At 36.5% G+C, this 22232-nt stretch overlaps 1 protein-coding gene across 2 annotated transcripts in view; it reads right to left on the reverse strand.

Moving 5' to 3' along the window:
* LOC117386209 (mitogen-activated protein kinase kinase kinase 11) overlaps positions 1-22232 on the reverse strand; it is an 85923-nt gene that overhangs the window by 49506 nt on the left and 14185 nt on the right. For both annotated transcript variants that reach the window (XM_033983541.2, XM_055228874.1), the window contains exon 2: positions 49-229. In XM_033983541.2, the coding sequence (XP_033839432.1) occupies positions 49-229 (181 nt within the window). The remainder of the gene's footprint in view (positions 1-48; positions 230-22232) is intronic.

Below are 22232 nucleotides of genomic sequence, written 5' to 3' on the forward strand. Positions count from 1 at the left end.
TAATGTTCCTTATCTCCTATTGTGTTATATAGCTTCATGTGTGCTCACCTCCAGACGTCGCTGCCCTTGGAAAAAGTGGAGGCTTTGATGACTTCAGGGGCCATCCAGGCATAGGTCCCCGCTGTGCTCATCTTGGTGGTTTTGTGCCATTCACGGGCCAGGCCGAAGTCTGTAATTTTCAGTGTCAGACCTTCCATACATTCATTTTCTATGGGCTGAGCAAGCAAGACTGAGGAAAAAACACAAATAAATTAATTGAGGTTTTTTTTGTACACTTTACCCTCCTCAGATAACAAATAAGGGTAAGGGTATTTTACAGCAAAATAATACTTCTTAAGTAGAAGTACAAAGCAGTGGTTTAATAAATTACTCAAGAATAAACATTATTTGGAAAAACTAAGTTAATCTAATTTGATGGACAAAACATTCAATTATGTACAAAATCTGGTATTTTCAAAGGATGAACCCAAAAATTTGAAAATCATGAATCATATCTGAAAGAGTGGTGGAAGAAACCAAATGTTCAATTCGGTTAATATTGTCAACATAAAGCGATTGTCACTTGAAGACTGTAGGAAAAATAACAAAAACTTTTACTAAGTAAGAATATTGTCACTTCAATAAAAGTACGCTGCTAGAAAAGTACCTTTTTTTTTTTAAATGTAAATGTATACTACCCACTACCCATCTCTGAATAGATTATTATCGGGATAAAATGGCAATTTTATCATACTAGTTGATTATATTGTGTAATCATTTTGTTTGTTTACAGCATGCATTGGTATCTCTCACTTCCTCATTAATTTTGTTATTATAAAACTTTGAGTCAAAAAAACATTTCTCCACATGCTTCTTGTGAAACATTTGACATGCGTTCATCATTCAACAGTCAGTTCTCAAAGTCATGCTGCAGTTTCACAATAAAACGCACCAATATGTGTCATGAGTAGTGAGTAAGATACAGAAAATGCAAAAGGGGTTCATAAGAACTTCTCCAATAGTAATAGTGATAACAATGCAATACCAAAAAATGTATTAGTATATAGGCACTCGCTCGCTCACCTGCATTATTCATTCACTCCACACTGGTGATAAGCGACTATAGTAACCACAGCCGCCCTGAGGCAGATTGAGAGAAGTGAGGCTGCCAATTTGCCAGCAGCCTCTCTGACCACCACCAACATTTACACACTTACACCGCATTGATACTAGGCAATGTCGGTGAAGTGCCTTGGCTGAGGTAGGGTTGTCAAATGTATCAGAAAGAGACACATTCAGTTACTAATCGATAATAAAACTAATATTGAAACTAGACACTCTATTGAGCAAGTATTGATACTAAAAAACTAACATTCACGGGACAGAAATTAACCTTTCTTGAATATCTTAAGCATGATCTTGAGCTGTATCAGAACAAGTGTAAGACCACATCAGTATATGCACATGAACCACTATGACACCTACCTGGGTAACTGAGGGATTATACAGATATAAGGCCACATGGTAATATAAAAGTATTATGATTTAATGTTTAAAATCATATTCTATTCAAATTCTATTAGAGTGTTTTTTTATTATCATTGGGGTATCAGAATTGGTACTGAGTATTGAGTCAATTCCTTAGGATCGAAATCGAGTATGAAATTTTATCATCGTGACAACACTACTTAGTATTTGTAAGTGTTTGTCACCTCATGGCTTTCAGATTCTTCAGATGTACTTCAAATCTGCCAGGCCAAATAAAAATAATAATCCAGCAATCGCAAACACATGATGGTATTCCCCTTTTGTTATGTCATCTCTGTCCCCACAGTCTGAACCAGGAAGTGGGCGGGACCGCATGACTCTGGATCACATGACCTCTTCCTTTCACGGCAGCCATCTTTGACCTCTTTGTCCTGGCATAGTGCTGACTGTCTCACTACAGCCAATCAGACAACAGCAACTATGCAACTCATTACAGAGAACTACAATTGGTATACTTCTCTGATGTTTAGATATTTTTTTTGTACCTACATTCCTAGTAAGTTGTGGGTTAGATTCCATGTGTCTGGGTGAGATTTTGTGTCCAGAGGAAGTAAGTTTGAAGTCCTAAAGGAATGTGCAACAAGACCTTGTCTGCTTTGTGAGTAGACACAGTAGAGAAAAAAAAAAATAAAAAAAAAATAATAATAATAATAATAATAATAATAATAATAATAATGACGATGCCATATATGTATTGCAAGTTATTTGGAGTGTATTCACATCCGAAAATGAATTGATACTTTACAGTGATATCACACTGGGGGTGTTTTGCATGCATGTGTATTGCGGAATGTTCAGCAGTTACCATGTTTTGCATGCATGTGTATTGCGGAATGTTCAGCAGTTACCATGGGGACACAATGCAGACATTAACATTGTCAAAAAAAGTTTAAGATAGTCTGAAAACTCAAGAAAAAATACAAAATGGATTTTGACAACATATTTTCAGGAGCTTGTAATCAATACATGGTCCCATTTAGGTGTTTTTTTTTGTTGTTGTTGTTTTTAGGTGATTCAACAAAAAGGTGAGAGTGACTAAAAAACACTAATGCTAGTTAGCTTGTGACTGTAATTTTATGTGTAAGGGATTTGTTTAACAGTAAAAATCAGCTCACCTGATGTACTTCCAGCTAAGTCAGTTCTTTATGGTTAGCTTGTATTAAAACAAAACTCAGATTAAAGTCGAACTTAAGTAAGAGACCTTTAGACAGATCAGTGCCCACAGTTAGTATCAAATCCCCAGGGAATGTAAATTATATCAGCTGCAAAGTATCAATTAAAGTCAATAAAAGAGGTTGATTGGCGTGGACAAAACCAAAGGAATGACAATTATGACTTTATTGACTTAGTGATAGTAAATTTCTGGTGGTGTCTGTGTAATCCCTCAGTCGTCCAGGTTTGAGCCATACCAAAAGAACAGAATTTTTCTTTTGCCGTCTCTAGGGTTGGAATGTTATCTGCATGGTTCAATGAAAATAGAAAGTTAAACCATATTTGGCACATATCTTTTTCCATAGTGTTGAATAAAATAGCCAAAGGAACAACAGTTCCATGGAAACAAGCAAGAGTATGCCCATCTCCAGGCCAAGTAAGAGTCAGGTTTGTGGAGATGCAAGCCAGACTAAGGATGCATATGTTTTTAATGTTTTTCAGTGTAATAAACACGTTCATAATGAAAAAATATGCTTTTATTTTAGTCTGGTTTTGGTGCAATGCATAACCTTTCCCCTGGAAGGTCCACCACAGCCTGGCCTCCAAAGAGGTTCTCACTTTGCATGGAATGTTCCACACAGTATGAAATGCTGCATTCAAACATTTTGGAGGGACCTAAATGGTGATACTCTTTTTTAACAATTTCACAGTTTTAAGAAGGAAATAAATTATTTACAACTACAAATTACATTTACATTTGCATATCATACCACATGGTAACGTGTCATAGTAATTAACAACTTAAAACCAAATTTTAGTTCTTTTGAATAGTGGAAATGTTGCCCATAACAGAAAACTGAATACAATCTGCATCAGTATCGAAGTAAAACAAACCTTAAAACTATATGGCTAAAACAACACTGCCATCATCACTATTACAACTATAACTTTGACAGACACTTTACCAATTCTGAACAGTGAAAACATCTCCACAGTTGTTTTGAGATTTTCAGACTTACTTTATTACATGTCCATCACAAAGTTTGTTGTGAATTTACTCCCAGCAGAAGTAGACAGACGATAATAAATGTCCCAAACAGCCCAGGGCCCCAAACACAAGAGCTCAAGAGACAGACTGCAGCGCACACATTTAACCTGTTATGGACCAAATCCACTTCAGACTATTTTATTTATATTGTTGATGTTCTTTTATGGTATGAAACACACTTGTGCATAATGTAAGTAATAACTTTGACAGTAACTGGATTGAAAGCTATACATCAAATATCTTTGGTATGAAAACGTCTACAAAACGTAAGCATTCATTTACATACATCACCACAAAAGCAATCAGGGTTTCTTCCTAGAGGGCACAACTAGCCACGGAAACTGTTGACATAGATTGGCTGCAAGTCAGTCAGCCTCCAAGCTGCTGTGAATGAATAATAAATTGATGTATTGTTTTTGTTATTATACCCCTCTCAAACATAATGCTCAAATGGGAGTATTTCGTTCAGTGGGGTACTTGAAATATTTCGGGAAAAATGAAAAAAACAGAATTAACATATACTTAAAATAAAAATAATGCTATTTATAATGCTTTCCTCATATATCAGGACTGGGGTTCCCAACTTTCTTGTCAATGAGTAGGACATTACCAGTCAAACGTTTGGACACACCATCTCATACAATGTTTTGTCTTTATGCTTTATACTTTCTACATTTTATAAACATAAAAATTATATAGCAAGGTGAAAAAAAGTGAAATTATTATAAAGTAACTACCCTTTGCTTTGTTGATAGAGCAGCAACCTCTTGGACTTCTCTCAATGATCTTTAAAATAAAATCTCCTGAAATGCTTTTCACAACTGTGCCTTGTCAGGATTAAGAAATGCCAAGAGTGCAAAAAAGCTATTTTTAAAAATGTATAATCTGAAACAATTTTGTATTATTTTGAGTTTATTTTTTGTTTACTAGATTCCATGTGTCCATACACAGTTCTGATACCTTCAGTGAGAATCTACAATGTGAATAATTATGAAAATAAACATGAATAAAAAAGGTGTCCAAACTTTTGACTGGTAGTGCAAATTGTAAAAGCTGAAAATAAAGTATTTTATCCATTGTGAATCTGAAAGAAAGAAGGAACGCTCGGGTTGACCAAAAATCTAAAATCCATGCATGCTGTGAATACTAGAGACAAGCCAAAGGGTTTGTGACAATTGAGCAATGCTCTGTTAATATTTATTTCCAAAAACATTAATGAAGCAATAATCAAGGGTTGTCAAACATATTGAAAACCAGATACTAGTTGAACCTCAAACTAATATCAAAACTCATTTGAGCATGTATCAATACTAAAAAAGTCACATTCACAGGACAAAAATGAACCTTTCCTGAACAGCTTAAGAATGATCTTGAGCTGTATGAATAGACCACATAGAGTAGTAGTAGAGTGGTATACGGCTATGGCATAGATGATCATAAACAATGATTTATGCTTTACACAGAAACTATATTGTTTTCATTGTTTAATCCCTCAGTAGCCATTGCCCAGAGACCATTGTATGTAGTGCACTCCTCTCAAGCTTTAGTATGTATTTTTGCGGTAAAAACATATCTCGGTCAGTCACCTCCATTTCCTGCTCCGGACATGACGCACACTCTCCCATTATCCCCCAGTGTATGCTCCTTCCTCCTTCTACAACAACACTGCACAAAAAGACTAAAACGCATGAGGTACGCCGGGCTATGTTAGCATGAACGATAAGGACCAAGGGGTTAACTGTGGTCATGAAGAAGCAACAAATGTCGATAGGCACAGAATTGAGACACAGCAGGAGCTTAAAGGCGTTAATGGTGTTTTCTATAGCATGTTAATGATAATGCAAAGGCACCAAAAATTGCTGTTTACTGTCTGCATTTTGTTATAAAGCGGTTTGTTGTCCAAGTATAAGGAAGTGTGTAATAGCAAGCTAGTTGTTAGCATTACCTTGATCACTATATTAAAGTGAAGGTATGTAGCCTGAACTCTTCCTGGTTTAAAAAGGAATTCCATTCACAACTGAATCTGGGTTGCCAGCGCCTTAACCTGCAGATGGAGGAAACATATAAGTTTTTCTCATTCTCAGTATATGGACAGGCCACATCTGATGTGAAAACTCCGAACGTCCAGAATTCACTCAATGAGCTGTATAGGCTGCACTAGCACTGATTAATGGCTGCAGGTGCTGGGGGTTATGTAGTGAGGATTAAGATCAGAGAGAGTCCTTTGAAGTTTATTTTTTAAATGGTTTTAGTTGTAGGAACTGGCAATCCAAAAGATAGACTCCATTTAGATACTCCTTTAAGTTAATTCTCATAATCATATTAAAAATCATAACATGAATCTGCAACTTGGAAATCATGGCTAACGTTTTTTTTTATTTTATTTTTTTTTTTTTATTAAGATTAAATCTGCATTACAATCGCCTCTAATAACATACTTGATTTGAACAGGTTTATCTCGTATCTAGGGACATAGGTCAAGTTTATGGCATTTGAAATAAAACTTACATGCCCTCCTTTAATACCTCCATGTATGCTACACTGTTTGAGTTGAATGTATTTTGGTCGTATTTTCATAGTCCATATTATGGCTAGTGCACGGTGAGAGCGCTCTATAAAAGCATGTAATTTGTGTGTGGTTTTAGCAGCCCTGCTCCAAAATGTACCCGTACAGAGATACAGGCACAGAGAGAAAGAGAGAGTATTGTGTGCTGGTGCATTCGAGTCAATGGGATCTTTGTAAACTGCAGAGGAGCAGATCAGGCATTATCAGAAATTCCACTTTGAGTCTCCCCATCATGAGATAACCATCAACATTCTGCACCTCTGCTGTTGACTGTTCTACCACTGCAGCTGGGGCTTGTTTTAGATGGTTAAATTCAAGTATAAAATAGTATAAGAAGTATAAGAGTTATTCAGACTTTATGAACTACGTTATGACACCTTAGCCCTGGTATGTTTTGTTTTATGGCTTAATAGATTTTCTTCCCAACAAATCAATTTGAACTTCAAATTCAGTTTATTAATTTTATTGTTGTTGTTGTTTTTTTTGTTTTTTTTACAAAGTTAATATTTTAAAGGCATCCAGAAGAATGACAAAAACAGTGAAACGTGACCTGACAAATTAACACAAGAATTGCATTTCTTTCGCATGGTTGTAGAGATCTAAACTACAGCATTAGCAGTTTTGATGCAGAATAAGACAGATAATTTTGTTGTTTGTGGAAATGGAGGAAATTATGGTACTTCAAAAATTGCAGTCTTTGCGATTTACTAATTGCATCCATTTAAAGTGCAATTGCAATTAATCTTGCAGCCCTATTTACACTATTGGCAAAAATCCCCAATACAATTTATATACCACTCTTTTTTTCTTCAAGATTAATCTCTCTGGTCTTCAATTTTCTCCACAAATTCTCATAACTTCATAATAGTTCTTGATCAAGAACATTTTAAAACTATTCAGGAAATTTGAATTTTCTTATATATATATATATATATATATATATATATACACACACACACACACACACACACACACGTATATATGTGTGTGCCTATGCCTCCCCAGACAGAGAGCCCTGATGACTCCATACCAATGTCACCACACCACCACAACAACAACAGCACAGGAGCCCCATAACCATGACAACCACCCCTGTCTCAGTGGTAACAGGCCTCTGTTTGGCCCTGTTTGTAGCATCCCAGGACAACAACGTATCACATTTGAGTTTGTGAGTCAGCATATAGTGACATTAGCATTTGAACCCTATTAGAATGGCAGCCACTGTGCTATAAGGGTTTTCCCTGAGTCTCACCTAACCAAGTGAACCTGATGTGCCTCAAAACACAATTGGAATTCCTTAAGAGGTTTATAAACAGCTAAAAATATGACAATGTTTGTTACTTTGAGCTAATGCAAAAACAAAAGCTAGCAGGGAAGTGTAATGCTAATATAGTCATATTAATCTATAAGGTATTGGTGTAGGCTACAAAAAATAGGTCTACATGACATAACTTCAATAATTCAGCACCATTTTAGATTGCAAATGTAGATATGAAACATGTGCATTTCCTTGTGATGAGTCTGTCAAATGTGACTTTAAAATTAATCTATCTTGTATTTTCAGTTTATTGTCACTAAAAATAGAAGGGTGCAGTCTTAGTGTGACAGGAATCACCTCTCCACAGATCTGACCCATAACTTAGTCTGGTGGGGTTCCTTGCCCATGTCACAGAGAATGGTTAGTTTTATGGCATACTATGGCAGGTGGCAGACCCTTCAGCATAAAACTTACATGGTGCACATTTAAAATGTCTCTCAAGGTGTTCACGGAGTCATAAAGTCTTCCAATCTTCCAAATCTTTTATACACATTTCAAAATATTCTCTATTCTCTAAGTGCTGTAGACTACCTGATTTAAAAATGTGAAAAATATAGAACAAATCCATTTTTTTACTAGGTCAAAATGTATTTCCCACTAACCTAACACATTCCTAGCATACAAATTTTTCACCATGGGTTTATAAGCACCTTAACACAACTTTCAGAGTCCAGAGCAGAGTTTTGCTGTCACGGTAACGCTAAAAACCACTAAGATGCTAACAGTTCACACTCTCATACAATAATCGCTTTACAATTTGAAATTCTAAAGAGGTCTCATTTTGATCTAAAGAACTGCTTTTACAATATGTCGGTATTAGGGCAAAACTAATTTCAGCCAAATACAGCCACTTTAATTAAAAAAGTCCAATTCTGTAGCCACTAAGCTTAGCCTGCTAACTTCTATATTGAAAGCATTCTTTGCCTGTCTCCCTCTGTGTGTCCCAGTCAGCTGATGGTGATGGCTCTGCAGATTTCAGAGTTTAGAACAACAGTCTGTCAGATTCAGACCAGGAGAATGTTGCATAAGAGCAGCCAAACTACAGCATTTTTTTTGTCTAGCATTATTCTTATGAAATGTTCCATTCAAAACAGTATTTCTGAGAATTTCCTCTGGCGTCACTAGCGGAGAAATAAAATGAAGTGAAACTGAGTGAAAAAGAAGGCTACCATCTTGGCAACTTATTCATAGTAGTTCATTATTAAATTGTGTTTATATATATTAACATATTGACATTGACAATTTACATTTTCTTAAATAAAAAAAAATGTCTTTGTTTCATTAACAAAAACAAGACAGATTATAATCAATACCATTTAAACATCACATGATAAAACTAAAAATACAACTATAGTTTTCTAATTATTAGCACCTTTCCCATGCATTTCTTGAGGTCAAATTAAATCAGCTGCAAATTTAAGTCTGTATATAATTAGCATGCTAGTTGTTGTTAGCTTTACCGTCATAGCAAAACTCATGGCAAAGCACTTATAAACTCATCATGCTGAATTATTATGATGCGCAGAATGCATAAGATAAGTGAGGAATAACTGACCCTTGAAAACCATTTAAAATTAACTCGTTCTGTTTTTCTGTTTTGTAAAGACAGTAAAAATACAGCATCTTTAAACACACATGCAACAATTATCAAAATACAGTTTTCTAAATTGTGTGCCGATACATTTTAATAGCAAATTTGACAACCACCTCCAAATAACAAACCAAAATAGGCTGTTCCGTGAAGGACATTGTATAGAGGGTGTGCGGTGAAAGTGGTGATGGGCCCTAACCTTTCAGCTGTTCAGTTTAACCCAGGAGAACACAGCTGCACAAAGGACGTGTTCAGCCCTTCACTCAATACCTATGCTAATTACACTCTGACTATAGAAGTCCAGATTATACCCCTGTGAAGATTAGATGTATAGTAGCTTCCTGTACAATAGCAACAAAATCATGTGCCACTGAAGGAATGTGGTTTAGTTGTGAACAATATTAATATGGAAAAGGGTGCAAAAATTATTATGCAAACATGTACACTACCAGTCAAAAATTTTGACACTTATGTTTTGGTTTCTTTATTTCCATGATTATTCACATTGCCATCAAAACTATGAAAGGATACATATGGAATGTAGATTTCAAAATAACTTAACTAAAAGTAGACACCATTTGCTTTTATTACTGCATTTCACTCTTGCGATTTCTTGACCCTGTAAAGGCACAACTGTGAAGTGAAAACTATTTCAGGAGTGGCATCAAGACGTTTATTGAGAGAAGACCAGGGGTTTGCAACGCTGTCAACAAAGTAAAGGGTGGCTACTGTGACCGTTTGAATATAAAACATGAAAACATAATTTGTTGTTTAAATTGTTTTGTTGTTGTTTTGCTACATATTTCCATATCACTTGCTGCAAATATTCAATGTCTTCCATATATATAAATAAACAAGAATAAAAAAAACATTGAATGAGATGGTGTGTCCAAACTTTTGACTGGTAGTGTATATAGACTATGCTACATTTTATTTTTGTAAAAAATGCTAACAAAATGTTTCTGGAGATCATATATTGGTAAATGTGTTATGATGCTGTGTTACTTCAAAACATACCTGTCAAAAACATACCCAAATCATCTTTTGTTCTTGCACTAATCTAGCATATTTTTGTAGTTTCCCTCTGAGAGCTCAAAACAATTGGCCGTGCTACTTGACGTCATCATTAAGCAGCTAACCAACTTCGATGTAAGGAGCTATTGTTTTTAGCATGACTGGCATGAAATTTATTGTAAGACTCCTTTGGTTGCTTTCCATACAGACTGCTTTATGGTGCACTGAGTAACTTTTCAGGTTGGAGCAATGCCTCCTGCTTGTCTCAATGAAGACGTTACTTTACCTGGAATGTTCTACAGTATGGCATTAAACATTTAGCATTTTATTTTAACTATTTTTAAGTATTTTTATTGTACAAATACACCTTGAAACACATAGCAAGGTTGCCTCTCCACAGACCTTGGCCTGGTGGCATCATCTTCTTTTGGAGATAGATCACTTTAATACAATACAGTGGAACATTCAAGACCGATCAATAACATATTCATGGAAACAAGCACATCTGAATGATCCACCATAAAGCTATATACTGCATATTTAAAGAGGGGGTGTTACACTTGGGGTATTAATTGTCAAAACATAACAAATTTAGATCACTATGATACAGTTTATTGTTTTTAAATGCTATATTCACCAAAAATATTTTATTAACATGTTGAATAAGTTTCACTTTCATTTCTGACACAGACATTCTCTCCTCCCTTTGCTCTCCAAGCCAAGTCACTCCCCCTTCTGAGTAAGATCACAACAAAATCTGCATGCATACCGCAAATGACACTACTGCACATCGCATCACGTTGATGTTGTAATGTTTTGTTTTGTAAACCACTTCAGGCATGATTTTGATGATGGGACAATGCTCTAACTTGGTAGAAAGTTCCAAAAAGTAAATTTTGCTTAGAACCCCCTCATTAAACAACTAGATCAGTGGTTCTTAACCTTGTTGGAGGTACTGAACCCCACCGGTTTCATATGCACATTCACCGAACCCTTGTTTATTGAAATTTTTTTTTTTTTTTTCAAATTCAAGACATATGGATGTTTTACTGGTGCACAAAATGAATCGTGCATTAACATCACTGTGTTCAAAGAATAAAACCAATAAAATGCATGAACTCACAACAAATTACATATATACCTTTTTACAAAGACATGACCTTTTTTAATTCTACCACACTGAAATTATTTACATTTTTAACCATATGTATTTCAACAATGAGCTTATTGTATTTATGCTATTTATTATTTTTAACATTTTAACACACACCCATCACCTAATTTCCATCACGCTACAGGGTCGGCAACCTTTAACACGCAAAGAGCCATTTGGACCCAGTTTCCATGGAAAATAAAACACTGGGAGCCGCAAATACTTTTTGACAGCTAAAATGAAGATAACATAGTATATAATTATAATAATAATGCAACGGAATAATGTAGGTTTTATTTTCACGGACAAGCCTTCTACGCGTGGCAGATAAATATGGTAAAAATAAGTTAAGTCCATAAAAAATACAACTCACCAAACGGCTGTATCAGAGGGGGCCATGCGCTTGTGTCTTTGGGATGAGGTGGACCCATCGAGGAGTGATGAGAGACAATGACATCCACGGAGTGATTATGTCTAGTCTGCTCCACAGTTTCTTTCAAAAAACTCTAAAGGCTTATCTTTTAATCCCAGGTACTTAGTCTCCATGTGCCAAAGCAGTTTTGAAGGTTTCATTGCCTCATTTGCTTTTTCCGCATGTTACGCAGAGCGGACTCTACACGTGAGAATCACCTGTAGCGACAAACCCATATTTAAGTAGGACTCCTGGTATTGTCTCTTAAATTTAACTTCCTTTTTCTTGGAGGTAGTAGTCTCCTCTTCTGGCTCCTCAGTTGGACTTTTCCCCTTTGTTAAAAAGCTCTCCAAAGACTTTTGTTTTGGCTCATTTTCACTCGCTTGTGGCTCTACTTTTCAGCAACGTGTCTGATGTGTATACGTGATACGTCATTGCGGAGACAAGAGCAGATCTAGCACAGATATAATAAACTTGGTACTACATCAAATAGATTTCTGTGGCGATTTCCTATCAGGATTTTCATTATACATCTACAGACAAGCTTTTTAGCGCGTCATGAGGGACGAGCGAAAGTTACGTCCTCCTGATCCTCCTGCTCCTGCGCACAGCGTCTGAAAGTCAGGGCTGTGTCTTTACACAGGACTGTGAGCTTTGTCTGTGAGGCGTGAGCAGTGTTGAAACGGCTCATTTAAGTTGGGCAGGTACTTCGATAGACACATCAAAGGGTACATTTGTTGAGTTGGGCCAACGTCTGGAGACGCTCGCAGTCCGCTAATCATATGAGTCGGGTGCGTGTCTTGGCCTCCGCCGAACCCCTGAGACTGACTCACCGAACCCCTAGGGTTCGATCGAACCCAGGTTAAGAACCACTGAACTAGATGTACAAAAATGCTAGGGAAAAATCATTACCAATATCAACAGAACTTTACGTACAGAACTGACATACATAGGCAATGCAATCTGATGAAAATTGCTATAGGATCAGTCAGTGGACTTTGCCATGTTGCCTATGCCTGTGTATGTCCCCTCCCAGCTTGTGTAGGCAAGGGCAGAATTCCAACTGGTGAGAGGGAGGAGGTGGGGGACAGGGGCTCTCCCAGGAAGAACGGGAGCTTTGTCCCCAGAGGTTGTCAGATAGTGTGGCCACCTCTGACCAGCAGGCCCAGCGCGGCACGCAGGGAGGGGGAGGGCAGATACAGCGATGATACGACAGAGAGAGAGGTTAAAGAGGTCTTTACAAGCCGAAACTGGACCAAGACTTGGAGAGACTGAAAGGGGGGGGGGGTGATCAGGTGATTGCTGAAATCTTGTCATGAAATACCCTTGAATGAAAAAAAGTGAAACTGAATGAGCTACTATCTGACAACTTATCCATTGTAGCTCACATTGTATAACTTACAAAATATGTGATTAAGCTAAATGCATTATGGTATTGCTGGGTGATATGGCAAAAAATGAGTCCTCATAATGAACATTCTCATTTTTTTTATTGATCTTGATTTTCAATTAAATGTTACTTTTTCTTTTCAAAAACAATAAAAATGTCTTTCTGTACTGAAAGTATTTTTAAATAATTTCAAAATATATCACTTTTTATGTTGTTGTCCAAACCAAAACCAAAAGTGATTGTGAATGTGAAATGTTTCAGATTTAGGTGTTTGAAGGATAGCAATGTTTCATGTAAAAAGTAAAGATTGTTGTGTCTCAGTAAAGATATATTGTAAATGCAGCTCTTAATGTCAAAATTACACTGCTGTGTGGTCTGCAACTAATTCTAAATTGTTTTCGTCATCCATAAACCCGGAAGTAAGACTGTTGTGCTATTAGCATGCTAGTTACTAGTATTACAGCAACGGTACAAACTCCATGATTCTTGGTTTAGTTTGTCAGTTCACATTTCAATATTTTTGTCAAGCGAGTTTTAAAAAGTTTAACTTCAGGATGAGTTTAACATGTGAACTTTAGCATTTTATATTTTGATAGGATTCTGCTCAAACTGTCTGCAATGGCAGTGCTTTTCAGAAAAAACAGCAACTTGATATGTCTCCCAAATTGTTCAGCTGTAATTCTGGTAAATAAAATCTGGACTAAAACTATGTGTCTTTCCAGAAAATTGCATTAGCTAATCATTGAGGGTCCACCTGAGGCCTTAAATAAATGATCGCCTATGCAAAGTACCCACAATGCACCTCGGTCACACATTAACAGCTTGTTGAATTTTAACCTGCTTCACCTCCACTCTTACACGGCTGGACCCGGGAGTCTACAGAGACACACACTGGTGATGGGGCAGCTATGTTAAAGTCAATCTGGGCTCATCAATGTAAGAAGAGAAACACTGTCATCAGTTGGATTGACAGCTAGATTAAAGGTCCTATATTACACAAAATGGATTATTGTGCTCTTTAAGTCATATTATGCTGTAACCTAATCAAAAACATACCCAGAGTTGTGTTTTTCTTTCATTCACATGTTCGAGTAATCCTTTATTATTAATCTGTCTGCATCTCCAAAGCTCAAAATGCTCTTTTTTACCTTGTGATGTTAAATAGTAGTAGTTTTCAAGTTAACATCTACTTTTTATGTTTCATTCAGTAGAGATTGGCAATTCCAGGACTCATCCAAATGATTCTAGTGAAGAAGTACAGCATTTAAAAACACAGTGGAGCACATCCTGTACAACTGCATGATATGGTAAGGTGGAACAAATCGTTTTCCATTTGAGAGAAGAATTGAAAACTCCAGGTATGATTTGGTTGAGGAAACAACATTATAACATAGATCAGATCAAATAGCGTAATAAAGGCCCTTTAATCTAGTGTGGGCCAAAAACATGCTATTTACTTTTTAAAGAAATTTTAGGTATTAAAAAAAATAATTGTGTATTAGGGCTGTGCAGATTTTAACTGAGATCAAGAATCAGCAGCTTGACTCCAAGCTCCTCCTGTGTGACTGAGCTCCTCACCCTATCTCTAAGGGTGTGCCCAGCCACACTGCAGAGGAAAACCATTTCGCCCGCTTGTCCTTTTTTGTTCTTTCAGTCATTACCCAAAGCTCATGACCATAGGTGACGGTGGGAACGTAGGCTGACCTATTGTGCACTCTGCTTAATTATTTAGCTGGCCAAATCATGACATAAACAAGTTAATCAATTAATCTCAATTTATTGATTATTGAGACATTCACCAACTGAACTAGTAATTGGATAATCTCTTCTGGACTATATACAGAGTCTAAAACATGCCATGTGCCAAGAGGACAGGTTTCATGACTCAAGCTCACTCAAAATGACTTAGGAAATATTTATTGTTTAGGAAGGAAAAACTATTTTGCCTGTAAATATACTCCATCAAGATGTCCTTGAGTGGGACATCCATCAAGATGTCCCACTCAAGGACATCTTGATAGATGTCCCACTCAAGCTTCTTTAGGGTCAAATTTAGCAACTAAACGTGATCGAAAGAATTGCTAGACTAATCATTCAACTAAATAATTGTTAGTTGCAACCCAAGTATCATATAGCATTTATAATGTCAATGAGCCAGACAACAAGGGAAGTTGGACCCCAAATGGCTGTAAATTTGAGCCCCTTAATCTAAACAGAGATTCTTCAGTTTTTCATATCAAGTAAGGTTACAATCTCAGTAAATATTTGGAAGTGCTAGTATTCTTCCATAATGCGAAATTGAGAAAATGTAATTACTTTTGTTTTTTCATGTTTTGGACTATTACTGTGTGAATAAACCATGTAGTTCTTAATTTTACTGATTGTTTACTATTGCCCGATAAAAGCGAATACTCTTGTTAATCACCAGTCCATCATTCCTTTTTGAGGACTGATTTCTTTCTAATCGAGGCCTGTTGTTTAAAGTTCACCACTGAATATAAAACAATATATACTGTCAGACCACAGTCCAGTAATATTACAAATTGCAACTGGGCAAAAAATTATTAAAGTATGGAGATTTAACAATTCTCTATTATCAGATCAGATAAGCAAGAAAGAAATTGAGAAACACCTTAACTTATTTCAAGCCACTAATGACACACCAGATGTAACAAGATGTACTTTATGGGAGACTCAAAAAGCTTATTTACATGGTCAGCTGATTTCATGGAGTAGCTTCAATAATAAAAAGAGAAGAGAGAAAGAATCCAATATTATTTGCAAAATCAAAGAAATAGATCAACTATATGAGACCTCTCCCACATCTGACCTGTATAATAAAAAGCAATGTCTCCAGACTGAATTAAATATGAATGGAAATACTGTAGAGTTCTATAAAACTTTTAAAGATCAGATCTCCACAATGCTGTTGGAGGTGTTTAATGAAGCTCTGGTTAGAGGTTTGCTGGCTCTATCATTCTTTGAAGCTAGTATTTCACTCATACACAAATCTGGTAAAAAACCCTTAAAGCCTAGTTCATACAAATCAATAGGTTTGTTTAATATTGATTGTCTGTATAGACCCTCAGTCGTCCAGGTCTGATCCATAGCAAACAACGAAGTTAAATCTGTCAACTGGACAAATCTTGTAGGAGTGAAGACGTTTCGCTGCTCATCCAAGCCGCTTCTTCAGTTATGGTCAGAATGCTGGTGGCCACTGCTTGTGAATATCCAAAATGGGCCTTCAATAGATCTAAGAGAGCTAAAAAACAGGACAACACGAAATCTGAACCTAGAAGGAGAGGTGTTACCATCCCTTACACTGCGGGTGTGTCTGAAAAACTTCAGAGAATCTTCAGACAGTATGAGATTCCTGTCTTTTTCAAACCCACAAACACTTTAAGGCAAAAATTGGTTCACCCTAAGGAGGAAACTCCGAGCCATAAACAAAGTAATGTAGTCTACTCCACTCAGTGTAGTGAAGAGTGCAGTGAGCATTACATTGGAGAAACTAAACAGCTGCTCCATAAGAGGATGTACCAACACCGGGGGGAGAGTTCCTCTGGACCCCAGTCCGCCGTGCATCTTAAAGCCACTAACCTCTCCTTTGAAGATAGTAAAGTTCAGATCTTAGCCAAAGAAAAGAAATGGTTTGAGAGGGGAGTTAAAGAAGCTATTTTTGTTAGGAAAGAGAATCCTTCCTTAAACAGAAATGGGGGCCTGAGACATAATCTCTCCCCCATCTACAACTCCATCCTCAGCCCCAAAACAATGAGAACAATAGTAGGGTCGTTAAGGGCTGAATAGGGTAGTTTCAGATGAAACTGGAGACAATAGCTGTTTACAGTTTCAGTGTAGTTAGCCCCTCCCCTCAGTTAGATTTAAAAGGCAGTGGCCACCAGCATCTGACCATAACTGAAGAAGCGGCTTGGATGAGCAGCGAAACGTCTTCACTCCTACAAGATTTGTCCAGTTGACAGATTTAACTTCGTTGTTTGCTTTAATAAGAGCTTGGCCACACGTCTAGAGAATATACTTCCTATCCTTCCTGTCATATCTCAAGATCAGACAGGCACCAGTTTTTCAACATTAGGAGATCACTAAGTATCATTTACACCCAAAAAATAAAAATAATCAGGAATTGCTGCTCTCTTTGCATGCGGAGAAGGCCTTGTTGAGTATGATTACCTCCTCTCCTATTCTGTCAAGGTTTGGATTTGGCTCCACTTGTGTCTCTGGTCAGGCTGTTGTATGTACACTTGAAGGCATTGATAAGAACTAATGATATTCATTCATCCTACTTCTCTTTAGGTTGTTCAACAAGACAAGGTTGCCCATTGTTCCCATTATTGTTTGCCCTGGCAATTGAGCCCTTGGCCATAGCATTAAAAACTAATGTGGGATATTCGGATATCATTAGAGGAGAAATGGAACATAAGGTGTCTTTGTATGCTGATAAATTGTTGTTGTATGTATCAAATGCTAAAACATCCCTACCAATCATAATGTCAGTACTGAAGGACTTTGGGATAGTTTCGCGATATAAACATTATATACATTTTTCTAAAAGTACCCTTTTTAAAATTAAGAACACATCTAAACAGCCCTTTCCCCCTCTTAACTCATACCCCTTTACAGTTTCAAATCATTTTAAATAGAATTTAAATAATAAGAGTATTAATGTGACACAAGAGTTCTCTGGTCTTTTTAAACACAAGTTTTCAGCTTTGTATGAACAAATGAAACAGAACTTGGTTAATGGATGAATCTTCCAGTCTCTTTTCCAGGAAGAATTAACATTATAAGGATGAATGTTTTTTCCAAAATTCTTATTTTTATTCCAATGCATACCTCTCTCATTACCAAATCATTTTTTTCCAAATTAGATGTTTAGTTTAATTTCACAATTTATTTGGAATAAAAAAAAGACCCCCCCCCCCCCCCCCCCAGATAAAGAAAGCTCTCTATCTATCTTGGGGGGATGGGATTGTCTCGCTTCAGATTTTACTACTGGTCATGTAATATACGATCCCTCTCCTTCTGGTGTAATGCTGGGGAGGCTGATTGGGTTGAAACTGAAGAAAACAGTGTCCATCCAACGCCACTGCGAGCACTTATTTATGCTTCTTTAAGCAAATTTAAGGATCTTATCATTTGTGAGATCCGTTTATCCACAGAGCATTTGCCACTTTTGAATCAACTCTGGAAAACAAAAGATAGTAAAGAGAGACTTCTTCAAATATTTACAAATTCGCTGCTTTGTAAAAACAATGTTCCTGTCTTTCCCCTGTCAGCCTCCTGAGTATGAACTTGATACTGTTCTTTTAAAGGACCTACTGAAGAAAGGCTTGATCTCCAAAATCTGCAATGGCCTGTTTGTGTGTAGGCAGCACGGTGGCTGAGTGGCAACACTCATGCCTCACAGCAAGAAGGTTTGGTTCGATCCCCGGGTCGTCCAGGCCTTTCTGTGTGGAGTTTTGCATGTTTCTCCCCGTGTCTGGATGGGTTTCCTCCGGGTACTCCGGTTTCCCCCATCAACCAAAACATGAACGCCCTTCGAGACAACTGTTGTTGTGATTTTGGGCATTACAAAAATAAAATGAATTGAATTATTGGACTTAAAATGGACTGGAAAATATGCCTATATTGGACCATTAAAAGGAAGCTTGGCAACAGGACAATTGAGTGAATATAACTGACATTCAGTGGACTAAAGCCCAAGACAATGTTCACTCTTCTTCAATTTTCACCCATCATGGTCTATTGCAATTTAAAATTTTACATAAACTACATCTGTCAAAGGTGTGACTCTCCAAAATGTTCCCTGGAGTGGATACAGCTTGTGACCACTGAGGGTAGGACCAAGCCTCACTTGCTCATATCTTTTGGAGGCTGTCAAATGTTTGTCAGTTACAGTTTGATCCTGATCCTGTGCTCACACTGTTTGGTGTATCCTCAGTTACTGCAAATCTTAGGAATGAAGAAAAATCATTTGTCAAATTTGTAACATTACTGGCTAGAAGGCTTATCATATTGAACTAGAAACAAAAAAAAATCCCTAATTTACATTAATCTATTGTATGACATAATGAAACATGCCCAACTAGAAAAAATTTAATTTGAACTTAGAGGGAAAGTGGACACTTTTCACTTGACATGGGATGTGTTTCAGGAGTACTCTGGAGTGACAAACAGGTGAATACACAAGTATAGAGTATGTCACCTGAACCCCGCCCCCTCCCTCTTTTTATTTATTTATTTTTTATTTTACTTACATTTTTAAAAGAAATGTTTATTATATGTCTGTTGTTTTATTGATATAATAACTTTGTATATACTGATTTAATAATTATGATTGTTATTGTCATTTAAAACTAAGATCATTAAAAAAAAAAAAAAAAAAAAAAAAAAAAAAGAATATATAAACGTAACCAGGACACAGTATTATAAAAAAAAACTAAACAAAAATAAAAATAAAAATAAAGCTATATTACATAGGTCTATTTTAATTACTTTCAAAGACAAACTATAATATATTTATTTACGTCAGAGCTCTTCAGTGATTTCATTCACAACAGGAAAGTCCCTTTGGGTGTTCAGGCAATTATCAAACCAGGAACTAAAGATCAGAGAGGAAAATCCAACCACTTAACCGAATTACAAATCAGGCATAAAACCTAAGTAACCACAATACAGTCTTACCAGGAATAGTTTAACCCTGCAACCTCAAAGAATATCAACTTTACCCATCTTCCATTTTACCATTTATAATCAAATGTTTACAACTTTGAATAAGGTTGTTAATTATGATGGTCATTGTCATGGTTAATAAAAGACAGCACAAATGATGGTGGTAGTAGTCATAGTATTATAGTAGCAGTAGTAGCAGTATCAGTAGTGTTACAGAAATTCAGGGTCCCAGGTCAAATCCTGATGTTAGGCTAAATAAACTTCTCCTGCGTTACAACTCAGCCTAATGCTGTATTAGCAGTATTAGTATTAGTATTAGTAGCAGTCGTAGTAGCAGCAGTAGTAGTTGTTTTGTATTTGTCCAGAAGTAATAAGAACAGCATTTATATAATAGAAGAGGTAGCAGTATAGCCAAACTAGAGCTAATAATGTAGCCTACAAACAGCATTTACAGTAAATGCATTCTTTTTTTTCTTTTTTTTCTAATCGGATTACAAAGGGAGACTTTCAGTTTGCATTGGAAGCATTTTGAGATTAACACAAATCTACTCTAAATACCGGATTAGAAATTAGCATAGCATTAGCAGAAACTTTAGGGCTATTTATAAATATGGCCCAATATTTAGGATTCATTACACCCAAAACATACATTTTCTTTCTTGGCAAATAACAATTCTGATAAGCTGCACATTTTGCTTACACTGCATGCTGACCGTGCAGAGACAGGAAACAACAACAGGAGGTCTCACTCGAATTGAGTTTTGGAAACCACTGAACTTCCTGTCACCTTCAACCCCAGGATCCTAAGATAAGAATGTTTTGGCTGTCCCAAGACACAAATTTATATGTCTAATACCTAATCTTATCACTTATATATATATATATATATACTATTAAATATGCTTTACATGAAAAGCAGAACGTGTTAATTTTAAAACGTTTGCAGTGGCCCAAAGTTATTCCGCACTTACCTTGTGCACTGAAGCATCATAATTATTCACCAAATTTATGTGCTTTTCACACCTGAGACCAGAGTGGAGTTTTGCCATGACAGTAAAGCTAAAAAATAACTAGCATGATAACACGCATTTCTGATTATCTGACAATAAAATGCTTTCTAATTAGATGCAGACAGATATGCAGCAGACTTATTTTAACCTAAAATACTGCTTGTACAATATATCTGTACTGGGACAAGACACATTTTGCTCAAATACATGGGAAAAATAGCACTACTACTAGTAATAGTATCATATTATGTCATAGGAGCAAGTGACTGTAAGTAGTCAGAGAAGTAGTGAAATAGTCACCCTAATTACAGTATTTTCTGTGAATTAATTAGGCGTAGTAGCAGCAGTGGTGGCTGAGGTTGTAAAAAGTAGAGTTGTCAAAGTATTGAAAATTATATATTAATCAATACTAAAACTAGTATAGAAACTAGATACTCATTTGAGCGGGTACTGATACTAAAAAAGGGCAGAAACATAATATACTATTTAAGGACTGCCTCTTCGGATTAAGGTAACAAGATTTCTTGCTTTGTGTGAGACTGCACAACATTTTAACTAAAATCCTGCATCACACAAATTGGGGCTGTGTCCCACATTTCACTATCAGGAGCAAAGCCTGAATTTTCACCAGAAGAACTATAGAGTGCTCAGCAGCAGCCACTGTCTTGTCACTTCTTCCTCTAATAGTGTCTACTGCAGTGTTGGGGTATGCTTTATAGTAGGCTATGCGATGTGAAACGGGAGATATGCGAGAGATGATATGATATGACTCATGCTTTCTCTCTCTTTCTGCCATTGTGGGCCTATGGGTCAACTCCTCTGTTTATTCTTAAGTGCTCCTGAAAAAGCTCCGAAAAGTTCCCGCAACATTTATGCAAGTTAAGATGCAGCTTATATGACAACATAAAACTTCCCATGACCCTGTCAAAATAAACCCTCTGCATTTACCCACTGCAGAGCATTTATTATGAAAACAGTGACAATGCATAACTGCAGGCTGTCCAATGTTCTATTGAGGAATAGTGCTTTGGTTCCTGGATTTGAGCAAAATATTGGCCAAAATGCAGCAGAATACAAGAATGAAGGCGTCTTGATCAAACGAGGAGAGGGGGAAACAGTGAAAAAATATAAGAACATGTTTTTCCAACAAGATGTCCCTCATTTTCATGATTTGTTCCCCTTAAACATAGGTGCTGTCCCACATTTGGTTGATTTTCATCTGGTCACCCTACTTAAGATGCTTCATCTCTTTTTTGAGCGGGTCCTGAAATCAACATTTCCTGAATAAAATGATCCATCTATCTATTACAATACAGTAAACTAGGCCAATGGATGCTCTTTTTAATTGTATTTTAGATATC

Source organism: Periophthalmus magnuspinnatus, chromosome 18 (assembly GCF_009829125.3).
Source record: "Periophthalmus magnuspinnatus isolate fPerMag1 chromosome 18, fPerMag1.2.pri, whole genome shotgun sequence".
NCBI lineage: Eukaryota > Metazoa > Chordata > Actinopteri > Gobiiformes > Gobiidae > Periophthalmus > Periophthalmus magnuspinnatus.